Source organism: Mytilus galloprovincialis, chromosome 10 (assembly GCF_965363235.1).
Source record: "Mytilus galloprovincialis chromosome 10, xbMytGall1.hap1.1, whole genome shotgun sequence".
NCBI lineage: Eukaryota > Metazoa > Mollusca > Bivalvia > Mytilida > Mytilidae > Mytilus > Mytilus galloprovincialis.
In genome coordinates this window covers 51,097,807-51,119,418 of record NC_134847.1, presented here as the reverse complement: position 1 = coordinate 51,119,418, position 21,612 = coordinate 51,097,807, and the positions used below count along the sequence as shown (strand labels likewise).

At 32.4% G+C, this 21,612-nt stretch overlaps 1 protein-coding gene across 1 annotated transcript in view; it reads left to right on the top strand.

Moving 5' to 3' along the window:
* Positions 1–10,322, top strand: part of LOC143047772 (mannosyl-oligosaccharide 1,2-alpha-mannosidase IA-like) — a 33,836-nt gene extending 23,514 nt beyond the window's left edge. The window contains exons 7-11 of the mRNA XM_076221020.1: positions 141–256; positions 712–820; positions 1,467–1,571; positions 2,474–2,646; positions 3,619–10,322. Coding sequence (XP_076077135.1) covers positions 141–256; positions 712–820; positions 1,467–1,571; positions 2,474–2,646; positions 3,619–3,855 — 740 coding nt within the window. The 3' untranslated portion in view covers positions 3,856–10,322. The remainder of the gene's footprint in view (positions 1–140; positions 257–711; positions 821–1,466; positions 1,572–2,473; positions 2,647–3,618) is intronic.
* The last annotated feature ends 11,290 nt before the right edge of the window (positions 10,323–21,612 follow it).

Here is a 21,612-nt window from a genome sequence, read left to right as displayed (position 1 = left end):
CCAGGACACAAATAAATGTTAATAAATCCGGTTTGCTGTCGTTGTGACAGCCTCTTAATTCACAGTCTAATGAACATGGATAATTATTTTGCTAGTGGGGCATCTGCCATAAATAATCATTAACCTAATAATTTTTGCAGAACATGTTGCGATAGGAGCACTTGGAGACAGTTTTTATGAATATTTGATAAAGTCATATGTACAGTCTGGAAACAAAGATGAACTTGCAAAGAAAATGTACTTTGATGCAGTAAAGGTTAGAAATTTCAATCAGAACATTTATTCGTTTATTTACAAAGTATATTATGACTACTGTGCTGGATCTTACTTAGTGTCTTTAACTCTTATAGATTAAAACAATGTTTAATGATCAATTTATTATATATCTTAAAAATTCTTTTTGTGATGCTTTTATTTTCATGAAAGAAGATCACCTATGAAAATAAAGATGATTTTAAAAATCTACATATTCTATATATGGTTTATACAGTAAAGTCAATGGAAAAGTCTATTATATAGAATGCTAAATCTTTGCAAACACCACATTTGATTTTTTAAACATCTTCATAACCCTATGTAGGATTATGTTCCAAAAAAAAAGTCAAAACAATACGTAAGAGATGTTATGGTTATTAAAAAAAATACTATAGATGATGAAAGGAGTCTAAAAAATATTGATTTATTTTTAGTCATTCTTTGTTACTTTTTCAGGCAATGGAGAAGAAAATGTTACAAAAATCTAAAAGTGGAATGGTTTACTTAGCAGAATATAAATCAGGAAGACTAGAGCATAAAATGGACCATTTAGGATGTTTCTGTGGTATAGTTGCTTATTCTTTTATGCCTTTATTACAAAAATAATAAAAACGTTTCCCAAGGTCAGTGGGTTTTTACTTGGCCATTTAAATTTTTGTTTTTTCATCACTAAGAGTCTATTTTTGGTGCAGGTTAATAAATCATTCAATAGAACAGTTCCTTTTGCAAAACTTTAAATGGCCATGTGAATAACAACTGATTCTGTGTAAAATATTTCAATTCCATTACAATTCCATTACAATTCCATTACAATTCCATTACAATAAAAATATTTCAGAAGACTGGTGTAAATTTTAATTTAATGTTCAAATACATGTATTTATATAGTTTGTTTACTTTATTGAAAAAATAAGATGTTTTATGATTGCCTGCTTACTTTATTGAAAAAATAAGATGTTTTATGAGACAACTCTTCACAAGAGACCAAGTGATACAGAAATTAACAACTATAGGTCACTGTACGGCCTTCAACAATGAGCAAAGCCCATGATTTTCTCAAACCTGTAAGGTAAAAGACTGAATTAGATATTGAAAGTGAAGTTAACATGCATGCTGAATTCACTAAAATATGGAGAATGTAAATAATTTGATTTGATTTCATTAACGTTGTTTGTGATTTTAAAACTTGAATGACATAAATTTATTTTCAGGTGGCATGTTTGCTTTGGGAGCTGAATATTCAGATGATAAAGCAAAATACATGAAACTTGGAGCAGATATAGCACATACCTGTCATGAGTCTTATGACAGATCAGGTACGTAGAGAAACTGTTATTATTTATTTTAGCGGTGAGAACAATCATTTGTAATATTCACTTTTTCAATGATACTAAAAAAATTGCATAACACAGTACTCTTGAAAATATGGATAGCACAAATATAATAAAGTTCTAAAGCTTGGAGATAAAACTTGCAACAAGTTGTAACAAATAATACCATGGTACTTTAATACCAGAAAATTGTTTTGTGGATTTATTTATATTTGTGTGATAGAAGCTTTCTTGGATTTGGTGAGTTTAGATTAACTTTGAATTTAAAATATTCAACAAAATATAACATTTCATAAGATTTCCATGCTGACTTTGGCAAAACCATGCAATAAATACCCACAAAGTTACAAGTTTAGGCAATTCACCAAAAATTGGTGCATCCTAAAATGAATTCATCAACAGTATGCTCACAAAAAATATGAAAAATTGTATGATTGGACAAAATTTATATAAATATGAACATTGAAAAAGTACTGTCTATGGAAAAAATAGACTAAAATTATAAGGAGGACATAAAAAATTTGTATAAAAGAGAAGGGGAAAAAATACAATACCATAGCAAAAAATGTAAAAAAAAACTTTGTGAAGAGAGACAGCAAAGCAGTCTACTACACAATAGATAGAAAACTGAAAACTGCAACATTTAACACCAAGTACAAAGGGTCACCTTTGGTGCTCCTGAAAGGTAATCTGGTCTGCTCCACATGTGGCACCCATTTATAAGACAGGTCAATTTCAAAGTTGAACATATTGGATGAAATTAAATAAATTATAAGTTATTTGGTACTAAGTTATTTATTCAAATATATATTTAAATAGAATATTTTGTTATAAAAATTGAATTTATATCTAAACTCTTGTAAACTGATGATGTTATTTATTTCCAGCTACAAAACTAGGACCAGAAGCATTTAGATTTGATGGACAGACAGAAGCCAAATCTATTAGACAGAATGAAAAATATTATATATTAAGACCAGAAGTAGTAGAAACTCACTTTTATATGTGGAGATTTACAAAAGAACAAAAATACAGAGATTGGGCTTGGGAGGCTGTAAATGTAAGTGTAGATACATGTAGCTCTGTCCAGAGGCAGATTTAGAGGGGGCCCAGGGGTGTGGGAAATATTTGGTTGATTATACAGGGAATTAATGAAGCATGACTGGAGCAGCCCCCTCTAAGTCAGTTAGTGGGCCCCCTCTTATGAAAATTTCTGCATCTGCCACTGCTGTCCCACTTGTAGAAGACATTTGTAGTGAGTCTGAGTTGACTGGTTGTCTAGTTTGGGGGGGGGGGGGGGGGCACTCCCTATATATAAGGTGATAGGACATGCTGCTTGAATAGATCACCTTTTCAAGCTTGAAATATGTGAATGATCACCCAAACAATAGAAAGTGCAGAACCAGAAGTCAATTATTTTAAGCATATGTCTATTGATAAAAAAGAATGATATTAAACTTGAATCTCTCACCCTCAAAATTACTGGTGTGCTCTGTGTTTCTTGTTAGACACGTCTGTGAGATATTTAATTTTAACACACATGTAAATTACAGAAATGCGAAGAAAAAAATTCTCACCAAAACGCTAATTATGAAAGATTTTCTTTGGTAGCCATTTTACATTGAGCAATTTTTAAAATATATAAAAAAAAGAGCAGAAACTGAAATATATGAAAAGGAACCAATTAAAATACATTAAAAGGAACTAAATGAAATACATTAAAAGGGACAACAGGAATCGCCAAAATTCTGGAAAGCCTAAAAGACCACAGTAACAAACAACTCATGGTCCAGTATATATTTTGCTTGTATGTAATTATATTAAAACATCTGGAAATATTTGAGAAAAAAAAATTTCAAAGAGATCTGGTAAATATGATTGAGAAGACAATCAACAAAAGCACACAGACTAATTTTATATGGGGTCTTTTGGTAGTTATTGGCAATCCGATCTCATCTCCTCATTTTATATTTATATTATTGCTTTCAACCTTTGTGAAGTTAGATATAATCGATGGATGTTGTTTTTACAGGCATTAAACAAGAATTGTAAAGTTGATGGTGGATTTACAGGAATACGAGATGTCTATCAGGAACATGGATCACAGGATGACGTCCAGCAAAGTTTCTTTTTGGCGGAAACTTTAAAATATTTATATCTGACATTCTCAGAAGATACAGTGATACCATTAAATAAATGGGTATTTAATACAGAGGCCCATCCATTACCCATACAGGGAGCAAATACTGTTAAGGAAATAGAATCATGAAAGGAAAAAATAAGATAATTAGGTTTAAACTAATTTATGAAATGAAGGTGTTTGTCCCAGTTCAGGTCAATATGTTACATGATATGGAGAAAAACACAGTTAAACCTTTATTTCCATTAAAAAGAATTACCATAATATAAATTTTATGACAGACGAAATCAATTGATTATTTGTTTTCTGATTTTGGTAGTGTAATTTTGTAATATACAAATTTACTAATTGCATATTCAGAAATTATTAAGTTGATTTTATAAATGAAAACACTTTTGACAGGATGAACTTAACAATTATTCAAATGCACATTTTATAAAATTTTTGATAGTAGGTCATGTGTGTTAATTATGCTAGTACATCTTGTGTAATGAAATGTAATGTTAAAAAAGTGTTAACAAATTTATTCGAATGAATTCTAGATTTATTACTTTGATGCATAAGGTATTGAATGTTCCAAAATTAATCAAGGTGGATGAGAGGAGTTCAAATTATCAAGTGTGGGTTGGTGGGTGTGTCTTCCTTAATATTGTGTTAGAATTATAATTAAAATTACAACTTTTATATTATGAGGTTAGGGTTTAAAAAATTGCATCCCAGACCCACCATTCAATTAATTTTGGAACAGTCTTAAGGATTTTAATAAAGTTTTGTCTTTACAGATTATGTTAAAGTAAAACTTGATTCAGTTAAGTTTATAGTTTATGATATCAATTGTATGAATTCATGTAAATATTTTTTTTTATCTAAACAGATTTTAAATAATTGGTCTGTAGTAAATTATTTATAATCATGAACAAGAGAAGATGGAGTTTGTCTTTTCTATGAGTGATATAATTATGTAATTATGTTCCTGCTGGAAGGAATACAGTTGTGCAGAATTTAAATTTCATAATTAATTTTATTTTGACATAAATGAAATATGGGGGGAATGTACAATATTATATTTTTTTATATTCCACCACCCTTTAACATTTTGTTTAAAACAGCACTGTTTTTGGCTTCTTACTGTTAATACACACAGAAGAAAAAGCAGATGGTTTCTAGTTCTGCCATCCATTTTTTACTGGAATATCTGTAAACAATTTACCATTTTAGAATCTAATGCACTGTACCTGAAATGTACACCGAAATATTTTGATTGGTCTAGGAACAATGTAACGTAATATCTTTGGCCAAAAAAAACTATTGTTTTTGCACAAAAATTTCAAGAATAATCATTTTACCCATATGCCTTTAGTTTCTGAAATGGAGGATTAACTTGTTTCATTAGCATATTTCAATGTTTTCAATGATCTTTTTTTCATAAATTTGATACAAACAAACACACTATCTGCAAAACTAGATAATTCTGGTGATAAACAATCCTTTATTCTGCATAGCAGTGATATGAAAATAAAGAAATAATGTTGTTCTGTATATTTATGTTTGTAAATTACTATAAATTATTACTTGAAAAACAATTATTTTGCATAGTAGTACAAATGTATAATTAAGACTTGATTTTTCATAAAAATCATGATTTTATGTAACATAAAAGTACTATATTTCATAAGAAATATTATATTATTAAAGATATTACAAGAGTTTGTTTGAAGAGTTGCCACCATCAATTTGGGATTTGAAAATTGCAAATTATAAACTTTCACCGTAGCAAATATTTGTGAACATCAAATCGCAAGTTGATGGAGTCAACTTTTGAAACACATTAATGTTATTCATATTCTAATGCAATACTAGGAAAATGTTTAAAGTAAAACATGTGAATTAACCCAGAAATGTTGATACAACATTGTGCAATGTTGTTGGCAACTACTCTGAATGTCATCCAATCGAAAGTAGTGGTACATATCATGTTGCATTGGACTTACTCATATGATGACATCATTTTTTGAGTCATGTACTTTATATTTTTGTAAAGACTATTCTTTGTGTGCATGAGGTAGTTTTTGTTTTTCATCATCTTTAGGTTTCCTCATGTTGGAATAATTAATATTGTATAACTCTTATTCCATTAATATGATGAGCAAAAGATTATAAACACTGTTATATGACTTGTCACTATGTGGCTTTTGCAGAATCTTTTACTCATGTGAAGATATAGCATTGTTTAGGCGGATCCAGGGGGGCATCCCCTTTTTTGGGAAAAATTTGGTTGATTATATAGGGAATCACTAGAGCATGACTGGAATGGGTCCCCTCTTATAAAAAGTTCTGAATCCTCTACTGCATTGTGATCATATTCTTCGCATTAATTATTCCGTATTTTACCATTTTAAAATAGACCTAATTATTGGCAGTTGACATAACTCACCTGGAAAGGTTGCAGGGAAGTGGCTTGATTCCATGGTACCTTTCACAAACTTTTATTTAATGGAACATTTTGTGCTACTTAATTCACTGACAGAATCTGATATTTTGAAACATTGGTTGATATTTTACATTTTTTCTAAACCTTCATCCAAAACATAAAAATACTCTTCTTTCAATTATGTGTTAAATGAAGCGTTAAAGGTGCAGTATAATCAAGTTTGTAAAAAAACAATAGAAATGAATAAGTGCCAAACCTCCCATATTGTAAATAGACCTTTTTATTTTCATATTGGCTTTTCTAGAAATAAACAAACAGGGGTGGGAGTACTCAAATAAGAATGGTAATGTGTGTGGTTTAAAATAAAAGATTGATGAACAATTATCAAAAGTTGTGTACATTTCTGAAAATTCACTCAATGTATTTGTATGCAACACCTAGGGGCATTATGTTTTTCAATCTGTCCGTCTTTCTGTCCTGTTCAGGCTTAAGTTTTTGGTCAAGGTAGTTATTGTTGAAGTTTAAGCCAAATCAATTTAAAACATTGTACACATGTTCCCCATGATATGATCTTTCTAATCTTTTAATGCCAAATTAGATAGTATCTTGACGGCAGAGTGAACTGAAAGTTAAAGTCTGATATTTTAATCAAAAATCTATTAGAAACATTCCATTTGTTCGATTGTCTTTTAAGAAAGTCTATATGATGCCTAGAAAATAATCATGTTATACAACTTTTTCAACCTTTATTGATGTGAAAATCTCCGTTCTTATTTGAGGTCAGAAGTATGTACCTCTTGTCCCTTACTAACCCCTTGTATATTGTTTTTGGAATTGCATCAAGTTGGTTATTACAGCTTTCCATTAATGCTATTTTGATATTTAAAAGATATGTTGTTTATAAGTTTGACCTGGTTTTTATCCAGGTTTACTTTTAATGTGTCGACTGAAGAGTACTGCAATTGAAGTAGATAATTGGGACCAACACACTCTCTATTACTGTAGATTCATTTATTTTGTGGGTACCAATTTTCAAGGATTGAGGAAATCTTGTATTTATGTAGATATTTAGTTTCATGATTTTGCTAAAGTCTGCATACGAACTAATAAAAAAGTTGTAAATTATTGAACATTTAAATTTGTGGTTATCCTAAGAAAAATATTGAATCCATAGTAACTTTATAAAATTGTAGTAATTATTTCATCATTATTGTAAAAGGCTTATCATTTATATAGGCTGTGTGTCATTTTATAATATTTGTTCAATCTTAAAGATGTGAGAATAAATTTTGTTATATTTGCTATGATTGGTGAAATTTTCTACACCTATGTTATTACTGATTTAGTAATTGGTTTAAACAAATTTTCTAAGCCTGTGATTTTTTAAATATTTTTTATTCTAAGTGACCGGGATATATATAGAGTAACAAATGTCTATTCTTCTATTATTTTGAAATCCAACAGACAGTTTTTTTTATGCCTGTAGACACCCCTAAATGATGAGCTGAAGTTTGGTAAATGAATATAGAATTGTAAATTACCGGTACAGTGATTGTGTTTTTTTGTTTCTGGTAATTTTTCTTTTCATGAAATTATGTCTTATAGACTAAGAAAATTTCATGAAAATTATAATTGTCATTAGATAAAGGCATTGGTGTTGTCAAAACACATCAAGCTACAATAAAACTACTTTCCCTTTACTTAGTTTATAATCAGAGTCTTCTTATGGTTTATTTTTTATACCGTTGTCTCATCAATTCATTGTACTGGCGGAAGAGCCACTTACTATTTTTATTCACTTTTTGACTTGATTTTTTTTGTTCACTTGATTGAAGTATGTTTGTGAGTGTAAGATTGAAAAAGTTTTTATACGACTGCAAATTCTATATTGATATTGTGATGTAGTGTTTTTCATCTCCTACCAAAGTCTATATATGACCTATCTTCATCATGTGTAAACTGTTGTTTGTAATATTTGATACTGAAACATGTCTGAATTTACATTAGTAGAATGTTTTGCACTTTGTAATTAATAATATAACTCCTGTTGCAATCTGTAACAGATTTAATTAGTTTCATATGAGTGGGTGTATATTTTCATCATAAATTAATACCAGTAGTACAAACTTAAACTGTTACCTTTTGTTGTATGATCTCTAATACTATGCGGGAAAGGTGATCGTTCTTATCTTCTACAAAGTCTAAACTTTTTTTATTTTAATATTGCTACCATCATGAAAAAGGATAAAAAATTGAAAAACCATTTGATATTTTTAGGGAAAATTTGGCTATTTTTTTCAGAGATGAATGTCCAAACATAGGCATTTTAATATTATTGTGAGAACCAGGTACCCTTCTTTTCAATTCCCTTAAATGTTGATATGGGTGAATAATCTAAAAGAACCACAAATATAATGTTTATAAAATTTAAAAAAAATTATTGTATTTTCCTTTTTCGTCACTTTATAGAAACAATCAAAATCAGCACTTTGGACAACAAGTGCATGGACAGTATATATGATACAATTATCTTGATTGAAATGTCTTGCACCAGTTATAATATAAAGGGCACATTTAGTTGTGTATATAGTACTTGTTTGTATATTGCATGTTACTATTTATAGCTTTGCTCAGGTAACTAATGAAGTGCTAAAGTATGTATGCATGTGAAAAGGTTTTGTTTTCTGTGTGTAAAGTAGACTAATGATTAAAATATTAACTTGTGACATAATTTGATCCTGAATGGTGGCTTGGTATCATACTAAAAAGTAGAAGTAGATTGAAGGTGTACTAAGTACTAACTTTTTCATAAAATTGTACATCATGCATTACATGGTATACTATTTTGATTAGTTAAATAATCCCTAAATTTTTGTCATTCGTTGAATGTAATGAAAAAAAACATGTAGACCATGCTTATTTATTATAATAGAATGACTGATTAATACCAAAATCTGGTATCACTGATCTCTTTAGCTCATCTTCGGCAGGAGTACAGTAATGTAATAATTTTAGTAGTTTATTCATAATATAAAACACCAATTGTAATAATGCTGAAATATTTTATTTAAAAGATATCGTTACATCTTATTATGATTAAATTTTCTTTTTATTTCATTTCTCATATATTGGACTGCCAAGCTATCCTATTTATCGAAAATAACTATCTATATGTATATACAGTAAAAATACTTGCGACTTGGAAACAATAGACAAATCTTGGAAAGAAAATTCTGTTCCTTTTCATACTTCCACTTTCAAAGTGATTTTGTTCTTGTTTCTTAAATAAGATACTTTTTATTTATAATGTTTTGACTGTCAGAACTTTTCTGATCAACTATAGATATTGATGTGATGAGGACAGGGTGTATTTTTAACGACCTTAAATACCCATGAGGGTCTTGCTTTGTTCAGATATGTATTACCGAGACATACCAGGCCTATAGAAAGGAAAATTTGGCATCCTATTTTCAGTTAACCTCTTACTTTCTTTGAATAGGGTATAGTACTAATAGAATACCTCTGCATATCAACATTGTAACTTGTTTTATGTAAAACTGTAACTGGTTTACCTTCATTCTTTTATTAAAAGGGTGATATGATATAAATTAAAGTAGGGATAATTGCCCCCAGAATTTTCAATGTACTTTATTTTAGTCAGTTATTTTCTCTCATCAAATTAAATAAGAATACAACAGATAACAAAGAAACATGTTACAAAATTTGATAAGGGAGACAATATAAATTTAAAGTCATTAATTTTACTAGAATTATCTCCCTTGGCTATCTATTTTTTTCCTTTGTTTGATCTGCACAGTTATACAACTAAATCTGCTTTCATTTGTACTGTTAATTAAATACAATACTTATTCACAATTTAATACTTAAAATGTAATACAAGTATTATGCTATTCTCTCATATTAATGAAAATTCAGCAGTAGTGTTGAAAGTAGATTGGAGTCGATATTTTCCTTAGTTTATCAAGAGAGGCATTTAGCAATATAAAGGTGTGTGATATCTATTCTTTACTGTAATGAGTTTGATAAGATGTATATATAGTGATTGTAAGAATGAATAAGTGCTGTTGACTGTTAAATGTTTTAAATGTTTGTGTGATCATGTAAATTATTTATATAAATATGATTAAACCTCTTCATAAAAATGCTTCTTTGTCTTGTTAATTGAACATGTATAGAATCTGTATATTATCAGTCAAGGTTATCTTCCTTTATTTTAACATACTACAGTTTACTTATACAAAAAAGGTGCACTTGAATAACTAACCATAATCACTTATTCCATACAAAAAAAGGTGCACTTGAATAACTAACCATAATCACTTATTCACTGTTATCTGGGAACAGTATTCCTCCTGTCATTGAAAAATGTGTGTTTTATACAAAGCTAAAAAAAGATTTAATAATTTTCTCCTTGAGTAGATGCTATATTTTCAGCATACTGGTTGGCCCAAAATTGATCGGAGTCTATATAAAAAAAAGATGTGGTATGACTGCGAATGAGACAACTCTCCACAAGAGACAAGTGAATCTCTCATTTTAGGGCCTTTTATAGATGACCATGCAGTATGGGCTTTGCTCATTGTTAGAGGCTGTACGGTGACCTATAGTTGTTCATTTCTGTGCCATTTTGGTCTCTTGTGGAGAGTTGTCTCATTCGCAGTCATACCACATCTTTTTTTTATATAGACTCCGATCAATTTTGGGCCAACCGAGATTCACTTGTTGTCGAGTATCGAGTTGCGAGTTAAAAAAATTGAGTTGCAAGTTAAGAAAGTCGAGTTGCGAGTTACGAAAGTCGAGTTACGAGTTACAAAAGTCGAGTTGCGAGTTACAAAAGTCGAGTTGCGAGTTACATAAGTCGAGTTGCAAGTTACAAAAGTCGAGTTACGAAAGTCGAGTTGCGAGTTACGAAAGTCGAGTTGCGAGTTACAAAAGTCGAGTTGCGAGTTATAAAAGTCGAGTTGCGAGTTACAAAAGTCGAGTTGCGAGTTACAAAAGTCGAGTTGCGAGTTACGAAAGTCGAGTTGCGAGTTACAAAAGTCGAGTTGCGAGTTAAGAAAGTCGAGTTGCGAGTTACAAAAGTCGAATTGCGTAAAAATATGGAAACTGAAATATTTTATTTTTTTGGTGCAGCTGTATAACATTTTGGAATGATGATTGCTTATAGAATTGTACATAGTGTTGTTGATTATTTTTGTGGTTTGTACTTTATCTGAGTCTCTTGTAAAAATAAAAAGGACTAGATAATAACTACGTATAGTATTTTCTGAAGAAGCAGATTGCCTTTTGAAATACAGCAGATGGCTTGCAGTTTAATTATTTTTAAATTTCATACATAGCACCGTCGTATTAAACGTAAAGGGAGATAGCAACTAAACTATAGTACATATATGTAAAACACCCCTTCTGCAGATTTCGTTTAAAGTGGGCTTTTTGGGGCAGCTGCAGAGCCGGGCAATACCGATTTGTTAGGGACCGCAAAATTTATTGTTTGTCAGTGACACTCAAAATTGAGGATGTTAAAATTATATGTGTCTTATACATTGGCCAGAGATGAGGGGGAAATGATGGGCGTGAATAAAACCAGTTTAACCCCCCCCCCCCCCCCCCCCCCCCATTTTTGTGTCTGACCTATGTCAGGTACTTTTAGCCTTGTTGCTCTTGTATATGTTTTAATTTTGGTTCATCTTTATATTTAGCAGCATAGAATGGCGTCTATATTCTTGATCTATCTAATATTGTGTTTCGGGGCCTGCTCAGGGCTCCCTCTAGGTGTGTGATTTTTCGCTGTGTTGTAGACCCAATGACCTTTGGTTGAATTGTATATTTTGATTTGGTTGCTGTCTCTTTGAATCATTCCCCGTTTTTATTCTTTATTTTATAAATGTAGCTGTCAAAGATACTATTGTAAAAACTACATTTGCGCCATTTTACAGGTAAGATTTAATTGGAAAGTATAAAATGATTATTGCTACATCGTGATTTCATAAGTATTTTTTTAAAGTATTGGGTAACTTATTAAACTGAGTCACCTATTAGGTTTAAACTTGAGTTATATAGTGTTCACATGTTTGATATTGTCAATTATAAGTTATTTTTAACTTAATTAAAACCGGCAAAATAGCAAAAATCTATATAAATCGCTATTCTGCTGGAGCTGGTAAAATAGCCCCGAAGGGAGTCGACAAAACAGCCACTGCCATATTTTATACGTTGAAACGAAATATTATTCTAAATAAGTCACAAACATTTAATTCAAGACAGGACCTGAACTATAAAATCATTACAATTATCATTGTTAAGTAACATATATTCATTTACATTTCGTTTAACATCTAGACTTGTAATAATATACAAATGTAGTTCCCTAAATATTTATGTACAGACACATTCTCAAATATACATAACAAAACAAATTTTGTCTCATTTGAGAGATATGAAAAATTAGCAAAAATACTAAACAATATCTCCTTGAAACACATCTCCCTACAGATCATCTTTGTACATGCCGGACAACTTGTAATGAAATGTTGTTCATCTTCAACTACATTTCTTACAAATCCTTTAAAATGGTCTCTTGCTATATACAAAGTTTTATATATTGTCTCTTTCTATTTTGAGATCGTGGGCACTGATTCTGATTTTACATATGACGACACTTCATCAAAAAATTGTTTAAAGATTCATGTAGATACATTTCTTTAGAAAAACAAGTTTTTAATTTGAAATAAAAATCTAATTTACTACTCTTTGTATCTATTCTTTTTGTGTTCCAAAATTTTACCAAACTATAACAAAGTTTTTGCTTAACTGACTTGATAACAAAGTCAAGCTTTACTTCCAAATTATGGATATTTCAGCTTTTTGAAAAAAATAATGTATGTGTATGGATGAATTAAAGCATTCAATGTTATTAGTGAACATGTTTTTGTTACACATAAAGGTATACATAGTAAACCATCTTTCATATTGTTTTTTTTAATTTTTATTCTAAACCGATATTTCATAATTGATAATACAACTGAACAATATAAAGGGAATATATCAAGCTCTCCTAGCACAGCTATAAAGTTACTATTTGTTTAACCTAAAATATATTTCATATACTAGTATTTTAAATTGGATTCATCTAAAAAATCGTTCATATGTAAAGGTGCTGTAATAAATATTCACTTTCTTTCTGGCATGCTGCAGAGATAGTTTTGAACATTCCTGTAATTTCACTGCCATTCATTAAAATAGGTTTTATTGTATGGTCACATATATATATGTTATAGAGTAAAATTACTTGGATTGTTAGATGATGAAGTTCGCAATTTAAATATTGCTTATAGTGATTTTTTGTATACCTCTCCATTTCCATGCTTAAAAAGTCAATATACATTTTAATCCTAGATACTGATAATTGTAAACACATTCTATTATATCTTTTTCGCAATACAAATATTCTTTTAAACGTTTTCCAGGTTTCAAACTTTGTTAAACATATTAACTTTGGTTTTAGATAGATTGACCTCTAAACACCATTTTATAGTACAGGATAAACTATCAAGTCGTTTTTGAAAGACTTGCCTTGGAACTAGACAAAAAATAACAAGATCCTCTGCATACATGAGGCAGTCAATTCTGCGGTCATTTATATCAACAGCATCTGGTGAAAAATGTCAGTGTTCACCTCAAAAGCTTACAAAACCTTTAAACAGACTTATTAAGAAGGGATAAAGTTACGATACTGTTGTCAGGTCATTAAAGATTGCATAGTTTGGTGCTTCCGGTAAAATTCATTAATAAAAATCTTGAAAAGGGTGGGATTCAAAATATCCCCTTAGTTTACTCCAATTTTGGAATAAAAATTAGAAGTAAGCACATTGTCTATTTTAGCACATAATTCACTTTTATTGTACACATCTCTCACGATTGCATGGAAATTACTACCTATGTTTGGCGGCAAAAACACACGTTTTTCAAAACGATGGATGAAATAATGAAAACGGAAAAGATCGATCTTCAATCGGTCTTAAAAAGTCTACTTTCAGATATCGATGTAGTTTTAAAAAGATCAATCTTATTTGAATCGATCTTTTTTCAAGTGTAAACGCTTAAAGCCCCAGTCCCACTAGACCACGATCGCACCACGCTCACCGCGATCTAAAATAAATTTAGATCGTGGTGAGGTCGCGGTATGAGCGGCATGAAAATGTTAATTTTCGTTGCTTTCACGATGCTACTACGTCCTAATTACGCTTCTACAACGATCCCGCTACGATTAAACCACGTTCTCACCGCGCTTATTCTGCGACCTTCACGTTCTCACTACGACCATACCACGAGTTATCCGATTGCAACACGATCTTACTGCGATTATAGCACGTTCTTATCACGATTATAATACGTTCATACCGCGATCTTACTACGTTCTCAGCAATACCGTCAATATCGTGTTTCATATCAATAGAGTTCCATTCCTTCTATTTCTGATTAAAACGGAGATTTCTCGGAAACAATACAGTCATGCCACCAAAATCTACTAGAACACGTGGGCGTGGTGGTAGGGGTTGGTGTAGAGGCAGAGAGAGCAAAGTATGAACGCCATACTAAACTCCAAATAGTACACAAGAAACTAAAATTAAAATAGTACAAGACTAACAAAGGCCAGAGGGTCCTGACTTGGGACAGGCGCAAAAATAGTGGGGTTAAACATGTTTGCGAGATCTCAACCCTCCCCCTATACCTCTAGCCAATGAAGAAAAGTAAACGCATAACAATACGCACATTAAAATTCAGTTCAAGAGAAGTCCGAGTCTGATGTCAGAAGATGTGACTAAAGAAAATAAACAAAATGACAATAATACATAAATAACAACAGACTACTAGCAGTTAACTGACATGCCAGCTCCAGACTTCAATTAAACTGAAACTATACACTTAAGTAGTGTAATACTTGTCATCAAGAGATGTCGGAACGACCAATCAAAACTAAATACAACCTATTGCTGGTCCATAAAGCTCAAATGACGATATTTTAGTGAACGATAGCAGAGATGACACAGATGTGTCAATATATATAGGAAGATGTGGTATGAGTGCCAATGAGACAACTCTCCATCAACGTACAAATCTATAAAAGTAAATCATTATAGGCCAAGGTACGGCCTTCAATACGGAGCCTTGGCTCACACCGAACAGCACGCTAAAAAGGGCCCAAACAAATACTAATGTTAAACCATTTAAACGGGAAAAACCAACGGTCTAATCTATATAAAAACGAGAAGCATAGTTGAGCCGTTAGAGCAAATGGATAAATACATTCAGACAAACAAAATCTAGGGATTTTTTTTATATATTTTATAGGAAAATGACAATAAAAATGATGGTCGTAGTGTGAACGTAGTAAGGTCGTGAGAAGAGCGTGATGAGGACGGCAAGGGCGTGCTAGAATCGTACTATGGTCGTGATCAGCGTGGTTAAGTCGTAGTGGAAGCGTAGTTGGGTCGCGGTGAGAACGTAATGGTCGTAGTAAGGTCGTGATAACGTCGCTGTGAGATCGTAGTGAAATCTCTCTGAATAGAATCACGCTTTCGCTACGCTCTCGCTACGATTGTACAGCGACCTTTGCGATCTTACTACGATCTTAGTGCGCTCTCACTACGCTTCTACTACGACCTAATTTCGCCACGACCGCACCACGATTGTTTTGAACATGTTCAAAGTTGGCCACGCTCTTCACGATCTTGAAGACCTCACCACGACCGTGGTACGACCTTACTGCGACCTACACGATCGTACCACGATCATCAAAATTTGCATTTTTTTCACAGATCGTAGTGCGATCGTGGCCTAGTGGGACTAGGGTATAGATCGATCGCTTTTTTCAGGTGAAAGTTATATTCAGATATGAAAATAAATCTGCGCATGTTCGGCGTGTTTAAAAATGATGGATGGAATACGAAAAGTAAACATAGATTCGGCTTTTTTTTTATTATCTTCTAAATCAATAAGTTCTATTTGTTTGCTGCAAATCCTCATCTTCAAAGATCTTCAAACGCATTGGCCGTTCGTTATTTAGCGATAGTCTACACACATATCTTTGTTTAATGACTTGTGATGTATGATCCAAAATAATGATTCATAAGTCCATACGAAATTCCAATGAGCAAACTATTTTCTCAATGATTTTGCAATGTGTAATAGTTCGCGCGAGATGCAGAATTTCCTTTACTATTCTATTTTTAGGATTATTTGTTTACGAAAGGTAATTTATGGTCAGATCGGTTCTTTTTATGTTGTAGTGTAAACGCATTGGATTAAATAAGATCGATCTCGTCCATTAAGGATACATTTTTTTTTTAAATGCTTCCAGAACTTAACTTATATTAGACTCTTATAAATAAGTATCACATATAACTGTTCCAAATCCCACAATCACAGGAATAACTAAGTTCGGGTACATCCATGTTTTGTTTATCAAATGTGAATCAAACCTGAAAATTCGGTGTAAACAATATTTTTGTAACTCGCAACTCGACTTTTGTAACTCGCAACTCGACTTTCTTAACTCGCAACTCGACTTTTGTAACTCGCAACTCGACTTTCGTAACTCGCAACTCGACTTTCGTAACTCGCAACTCGACTTTTGTAACTCGCAACTCGACTTTTGTAACTCGCAACTCGACTTTCGTAACTCGCAACTCGACTTTTGTAACTCGCAACTCGACTTTCGTAACTCGCAACTCGACTTTTGTAACTCGCAACTCGACTTTTTTAACTCGCAACTCGACTTTCTTAACTCGCAACTCGACTTTCTTAACTCGCAACTCGACTTTCTTAACTCGCAACTCGACTTTCTTAACTCGCAACTTGCAACTCGACGATAAGAAACCCTCCTAAAGTGACATGCAAACCATTCAAATGAGAAAACTAACTGCCTAATTTATGTACATAAATGAAAGAAAAACAAATATGTAAGGCATAAACAAACAACCACCACTGAATTACTGGCTCCTGACATGGGACTGGCACATACATACAGAATGTGGCGGGGTTAAACATGTTAGTGGGATCCAGACCCTCCCCCTAAGCTGGGACAGTGGTATTACAGTACAACATAAGAATGAACTATAACAAGGTGCTCCGCAGGGCACAGCTTTATACGACCAAAGAAGTTGAACCCTAAACAGTTGGGGCAAGTATGGATACAACATTCAAGCTTGATACAGCTCTGAATTTGGATTGCGATCAAATTATTGACATAATATGAGTTTCTGACACAAAACAAACGTCAAGATCTTACAAATCTATTGCGCAATATTGTGCAATTAAAGATTTCTTCTTTTAACTTTTCAAAATTTAGGAATTTGAGAAAATTGAAAACAACTACCACCCCCCTTTTTGTCTCGCCTTGAAAGAGTCAAAAAGCGAGACATAGGTATGCTGTTTCCGGCAGCGGCGGCGATGGCGTCAACAATGTATTAGTTTGTGATAAGGTCTTGTTTATGGTGAACCACAAGTGGTAGGTCAATCATAATTGGTATGCAGTTGTATATCCATTGGCACATCCCATTTCCATGGAGATTATTTAGCCCTGCCCCTTCAGTCATGGTCTATTGACTTTGAAACTTTTGCTTATTTTACATGTATTAGTTTATGATTAGGTCAGTTTATGTGGAACCACAAGTGGTAGGTCAATGATATTTGGTATGCAGTTGTATAAGCATTGGCACATCTGATTTCCATGGAGATTATTTGGCCCTGCCCCTTCAGTCATGGCCTATTGACTTTGAAACTTTTGCTTATTTAACATGTATTAGTTAGTGATTAGGTCAGTTTATGTGGAACCACAAGTGATAGGTCAATGATATTTGGTTGTATAAGCATTGGCATATCTCATTTCCATGGAGATAATTTGGCTCCACCCCCTTAGTCATGGACTATTGACTTTGAAATTTTTTCAAAGTATCAGTCTTAGTTTGTGATTAGGTCATTTCAAGGGAACCACAAGTGGAAGGCCAATGTTAATTGGTATTCAGTTGTATAAGCATTGGCCTCGCCCCTCAGTCACAGTCTAATGACTTTGAAAGTTATCTAAGTTTACATGTATTAGTTTGTGATTAGATCAGTTTAAGATGAACTGCTAATGTTAAGTCAATGATATTTGGTATGCATATTTATTGGCATCTGCAAGTATCGTTTCCATGGAGATTATTTAGCCCCACCCCCTCTTCATGGTTCATTGACTTTGAAACTTTTTCATAGTTTACAAGTTAATGTTTGTATTTAGGTTTGGAAACGACTTATAATAAGTCAATGGTATTTGGTATGCAGTTGTATTAGCATCTTATTTACATGGAGATTGTTGAGCCATGTTACTCAGTCACGGTTCATTGACTTTGAATATTTGCATAAGATGTTAAAGTATTGCTATTTTGATTTCAACATTTGCATAATCAAAATTACAAAAAGTCGAGACATATCTCTGTGATAACAGTTTTTTTCGCAATTAGTCCAAAACTTGACATTTCCTTAAACATAATATACAAATAGTGTAAGGGAGGTAAATCCAAACATACCTAACATTTTATGTTAAATGTTTTAGAATTACCTCCCTTACACTGCTTTTAAATTGTCTTAATTGTCCATTGACCAGAAATACCTAGTTTTTCCCCTTTTTTGCCCCTAATTCGGAAAAATTTTGAGCCATAACCCCCCAAAGTCAATACTAACCATCCCTTCATGGTATGGAAACTTGTGGTTTAATTTCAGAGAGATTCATACACTTAAACATAAGTTATTGTTTGAAAACTACAAAAATGATTATTTTGGGCCCCCTTTTTGGCTCCAAATTCCTAAACTATTGGGACCATAACCCCCAAAATCAATCCCAACCTTTCTTTAGTGGTATTGAACCTTCTTGTAAAAATTTATAGAGATCTATAAGCTTGAACACAAGTAATTGTCTGTAAACCAGAAAAATGCTTCTTTTTGGCCCCTTATTCCTACATATTTGGGAAATTTAATCCCAAACTGAATCCCAGCCTCCCCTGTGTTATATGGAAACTTGTGGTACAATGTCAGAGAGATCCATACAATTGCACACAAGTTATTGTCTTGAAACTAGAAAAATGCATATTTTTGGCCCTTTATTCCTAGACTGTTTGCCCAATAACCCTTTAAAATAAATCCCAATCTTCTACTTATGATATTAAGCTTTGTGGTACAATTTCAGAACAATTGAAATACTAATATGCAACTTTTTGTCCTGAAACTAGATAAACGCTGTTTTTGGCCCCTTTGGGCCCCTAATTCCTAAACCTTTGTGACCATAACCCCAAAAATCAGTCCCAAGCTTCATTTTGTGGTTATAAACATTGTGTTAAAATTTTATTGGTTTCTTTTCACTTATTCAAAAGTTATTATCCGGAAACAATCTGTCTTCAGACGACGCTGACGACGTGATACCAATATACGACCAAAAAAAATATAATTTTTGCGGTTGTATAAAAATCAGTTGAAAAAGGCTCAACTCATCAGATGGATAAAAATACAAGTGGACGTGAACGGGCACTTGAACATCTCAACAACAAAAGGCACCAGGTACAGATCTGAGAGTACTTGCAGTTAACCGACAGCTAGTTCAAAGCCTCTAACAACTAATAAAAAAATCAAGCATCTAAGACTTAATAACCAATCCTTACACATCGTGTAAAGACGCCATAAACCTTTCGGGGAAAACATGACCTTGTGCAATGCTTGCAATGCTAACCCATCCAACTTTCAGCACTTCGCCTATATTGTGGCAGTCTATTTTTATTAGTGCAGGAAGACAGAGTGCCTAGAGAGAACTACCGAACTTTAGAAGGAAAACTGACAACCTTTTTCACTTAAGATATGAACCGTGCAGGGTTTGAACTTACAAAACTCAGTCTTAACAGGTTAGCGATACAGGAGTATAATCTTCGCCTAAGAACAAGGCGATCAATTTTCCACCAATAAGCATCTTTCATCCGTCAATCCCAATTTCTTATTTACATGTTAGTCACAGTTATGACTAATCCTGTGTTAACCAAACTTTGCTGAAATGATGTAATGTGCATCTTTTATGAATGATTTTTCCACCATTTTTCATCATAAGAAAATGCCTGTACCAAGTCAGGTGTTGGCCATTCGCTTGATCTTTTGATTCAGGACTTTCTGTTTGGAATTTTCCTCAGAGTTCAGTATTTTTGTGATTTTAATTTTTTTCATTTGGTTTAAATTATTTTATTTCTGCTTACATAATTTGAATTCTCGTAAAGCACCTTCATACTATGTTTGTATAATTTGTTTTTCATTAGAAATCACCTCCATATCTTTAAAACTTGATACAATATAGCTTTTTTTCTGCTCTTTGGTCGGGTCACGGTCTCCGACACATTCCCCATTATTGTGATAAAAGAATGAGGCAAGGGACAACAAACTTGTACGACACCATTCATATACACCTTAACCTTTGGACTGCACAGCTCTTCTACCTCCTGAAATGTTGAGTTTTGTTGCTGTTTATGCACTTGTAAATGGAATAGCACAATTGTATACAACATTGGTGATTCCTTTTGACCATACCAAAAATCATGCCTACTTTAATGAATGCTTTTTTATGGTCTATTACTCTGCTACTCAGATACACACAGACTTGGTTCTAAACACAATCACCTTTAAGAAAGTTTGAATAAAACTTGGGGTTCTCACATTGAACAAAACACTTGGGGTTCCAACATTGAACAAGTGGATGTAGGTTATCTCCCAAGCCTTGTCAAACCAGACTTGAATATTGGTATTGCTGTTTCATTTGGCTAACCTTGTGAACTACCATAATAAAACGCCAGGTTTGAATGACAGTCTAGTACAAAGCAGAGTTCATATTCATATATCACTGAGTGGCGGGTGGAGTCATAATTTCATAAATAGTAAATAATCATCCAGTCAAACTTAAATTCTGACTTGCAAATCAAATCGTCTTTTAAATAAATCATATGAACATAATAGTCACGAAGAGGAATTATTTTAAATAAATTTTATTTAAAGAATGACAAAAGTAAAGGTGTTGCACGAGGATTCATCCAATGAGTTATCAGACATGAAATATAGCCTTTTTTACAATAAAAGTCCCTAAACTCTGGAACAACTTTAATATACTGAATATCCTAAAATCAAAGATACTGATAGCTAGTACCCATGAAACGCAACATTTTGTAAAAATTATGTATTAAAGGATTCATTGAAGCATGATTTGAGTCATTTTGATACATATAAGAACTATTTAAAACAAGTAAAAATCAAATATGTTCAACCCTGCCACATTCTGTATGGGCCTGCCCCAGGTTAGGACCCTGCAATTCAGTGGTTCTCTTTTATATGCTGTATATCATGTTGTTTATTTCTACTGTTTTGTACTTATA